Source organism: Carlito syrichta, unplaced genomic scaffold (genome assembly GCF_000164805.1).
Source record: "Carlito syrichta isolate Samal-C Ts95f unplaced genomic scaffold, Tarsius_syrichta-2.0.1 Scaffold305117, whole genome shotgun sequence".
NCBI lineage: Eukaryota > Metazoa > Chordata > Mammalia > Primates > Tarsiidae > Carlito > Carlito syrichta.
Genome location: NW_007249213.1, coordinates 47,930 through 51,356, shown reverse-complemented (window position 1 = coordinate 51,356; position 3,427 = coordinate 47,930). Strand labels below are relative to the sequence as shown.

The following is a 3,427-nucleotide window of genomic DNA, read 5'->3' as shown; positions in this document are numbered from 1 at the left end:
GGTCTCGAACCCGCAGCCTCAGGCAATCCACTCACCTCAGCCTCCCAAAGGCGTGGGATTACAGGCTGAGCCACCGAGCCCGGCTTGTAGGCTTGTCTTCTATTTCCCCCTGGCTTCGCCACCTGAGCTTCTGTTGGCTTCCCTAGAGTGGAAGTGGAAGGCAGAGCTCAGGACACCCGGATCCTGGAGCCCATCCTCCCTGCAGCTGAATTCCCCCAGTTAACTACCCTTCTTCACTTTCTTACTGCTCTGTGCTAGAGTTTTTTCTGGGGAGGGGGAGATGGGACCTGAGCAGGGGAAAGGAGAGGCAGGAGATGAGGGGAGGCAGGCCTGGTGGAGGCTGGGCATGCTAAGGGGAGGGTCTCATTGGGGACACAGAGTATCTTCCCACAGTGACAAGTCTGAGTGACGCAGAAGCAGGGGACAGGCAGGGTGATGCTGGTGGCTGGGCAGGAATGGGGCTGGGTGGGGCGGTTGCTACGTAACACCAGGGCAGGGAGACTTGAGTCACCTGTTGGGCCCTCGAAGGAGTGAGACTTCCACCCTGGAGATGAAACCAAGCTAGATCTCTGGGTTGCATAACTCCTAGGGGGCACCATCTACTCTGAACACATTGTGAATTGAGGTAGGTGGGGGAGGGAGAGGGTGGTGAGGTGGGGGCTTTGAGGGGAAATGATGGGCTGCAGCGACAGACAGGTTGGCATGGGGACTGCCAGTCAGGATGCTGGAGAAGGATGGTCCTGGGTATGCGCTCTGTTCCTCCACTTACTAGCTAGACATCTAGGCACATTTCCAAATTCTTCTAAGCCTTGGTGTCCTCATCTGTAAAGTGGGCTAACAGTACTACTTCATAGGGTAGATATATGGATCTGATGAGATAATGTCTAAAAGGAGTTTTTGAATTTTTAAAATTTATTTTAGTTGGAGTCTCACTTTGTCGCCTAGGCTGGAGTTCAGTGGCACGCTCATGACCACCACAGCCTCAATCTGTTGGGCTCAAGCGATTCTTCCGCCTCAGCCTTCCAAATACCTGGAACCAAAGGCGTGCACCACCACGCCCAGCTAATTTTTAAAAATCTATTGTAGAAGTCTTGCCAAAATGCCCAAGCTGGTCTCGAACCCATTGGCTCAGACAATCCTCTCGCCACTGCTTTCCAAATTGCTGGGATTACAGGCATGAGTCACTACGCCCGGTTTAAAAGGAGCTTTAAAAGACTTAACAACTGTCAGGAGTCAGAAGCAGCCTGCCTTAGGTCAAATCCCAGTTTTGTCTCCACTTAATACGTAATGTTGACTGTTTTCTCTATGTAAAATTGGCATGAGAATACAGTCCTTTAGCTGAAACTGTTGGTGCCAGAGTGTTTTGAAATGCCGATTTTATTTAGAAGCTACACGCACATATCTGTACACAGGTACAAAAAATATGTATATATACATACGTATCTACATCTATATCTATCTGTGTATATCTTCTCTATATATGTATATACACACCCTATATTATGTAATATATTTACCACCAGGGCATCTCTAATCAAATATATTAATATTTTCCAGTAAAAACTATGAATAGTTACACCAAGTGAGTTAAACAGAGACTATATATAGCCTCAGGTAAATTTAGAACATGTTTTTTCAACCAATGAATCTGTTGTGAAGCAAACAACTGAATTTCCACAGCTTTTTTTTTTCTTTTTTCTTTTTTTGAGCCAAAGTGTCATTCTGCCGCCCAGGCTGGAGTGCAGTGGCATGTTCACAGACATCACAGCCTTAAGCAGCTGGGCTCAGACTTTCAAGTAGCTGGAATCATAGGTGTGCACCACCGTATCTGGCTAATTTTTTGATTTATTATAGAGACAAGGCTCACCAAGTTGTCCACTCTTTGTCTTGAACCCCTGGGCTCAGGCAATCCTCTTGCCTCAGCCTCCCAAAGTGCTGGGATTACAGACGTGAGCCGCCACACCTGGTCACCATAGCCTTTTGTATTTTGGAATTGTGGAGAAGAGGTTGTGGGCCTTAATAATAGTCACCTGCCTCTTAAGGTTGTTCTTGTGCAGCTTAAATTATTAATATAAGTAAAGTGTTTATAAAGTGCCTCCTACCTAGTAACTGCAATATAACTGTCAATAATATATATACATTTTGAGTTGGAGTCTCAGTCCATCACCCGGGCTGGAGTGCAGTGGCATGCTCACGGTCACCCCAGCATCAACCTGCTGGGCTCCGGTGATCCTTCTGCCTCAGCCTTCCAAGTAGCCAGAACTACAGGCACATGCTACCACTCCCAGCTAATTTCTTAAATTTACTGTAGAGACGAGGGCTGGACAAGTTGCCCGGGCTGGTCTCAAACCCACGGGCTCAGGCAGTCCACTCACCTCGGCCTCCCAAAGTACTGGGATTACAGGCTGAGCCACCGAATCCAGGCAATTATTGATATTTCAGTGAGTCTACATTACTATCTGCCCCAAAGGAAAAGAAATCATTATATCAAAAAGCTACCTGCACTCATATATTTATCACACACTATTCACAATAGCAAAGGCATGGAATCTACCTAAGCAAACACCATCAGATGATTGCATAAAGAAAATGTAGTATATATACGTGATGGAATACTATTTAGCTACAAAAAAGGATAAATCATGTATTTTGCAGCAACATGGATAGAACTGGAGATCATTATCTTAAGTGAAACAAGTCGGACACAGAAAGTCAAATATCACATGTTCTCACTCGTAATTGGGAGCTAAAAACTGTGTACACATGGATGTAGAGAATGAAATGACAGTGGAGACTCAGAAGGGTGGGGAGAAGGGAGTGGACGATTAGAAGTTACATAATGAGTAAAATGTACATTATTTGAATGAGAGATGCCCTGAGTCCCTGACTTGACCACTATGCGGCCTATGCATGTAACAAAATTACATTTGTACTCCGTATATTTATGCAAATTAAAAATACTCAGTGGGATGTAATCCTAAACACAACTTCCATTAAAAACCACTAACATGAAAAGAATACTCAGTGGATATAGAAGAGGGGCTTCTCTAAGAAGCAGAGCCCAGCCCGAGGGGCAGAGCAAAGGAAACGAGGTGGGTCCGTGATCCTTTCGTCTGAGATTTTGAGAAGAAATGCATCTCACCTCTCCCAGGGTGAGCCTTCCCTATCCTTGGCCATGGGTTCCCCAGAGCTGACCTGGGGGGCAGAAGCTGAACTCCTGCTCTCTGAAGTGGGCAGGATGGGCAGGGGCAAGCAGGGTGGAGGTCAGCCCCTGAGCCTTCTCCTTGATTTCCCTATAGGAAAGACAAGAGCAGATGACTCACTCCCCATCCTCCTGGAGCACAGACGAGAGGAGATCAGAGCTAAGCAGGACTTCTACCAGTGAGGGGGAGAGTGGCAGCGTCTGGGAGTCCTGCAGGGGTCAAGA

General features: G+C 46.6%; 1 protein-coding gene and 1 long non-coding RNA gene across 2 annotated transcripts in view; one reads left to right on the top strand and one right to left on the bottom strand.

Moving 5' to 3' along the window:
• Nucleotides 1–3,427, top strand: part of ALOX12B (arachidonate 12-lipoxygenase, 12R type) — a 14,617-nt gene that overhangs the window by 2,922 nt on the left and 8,268 nt on the right. Inside the window, exon 3 of the mRNA XM_008061123.1 lies at nt 3,300–3,381. Within this exon, the coding sequence (XP_008059314.1) occupies nt 3,300–3,381 (82 nt within the window). The remainder of the gene's footprint in view (nt 1–3,299; nt 3,382–3,427) is intronic.
• LOC110595886 overlaps nt 1–3,427 on the bottom strand; it is a 22,516-nt gene that overhangs the window by 17,747 nt on the left and 1,342 nt on the right. The window lies entirely within an intron of this gene.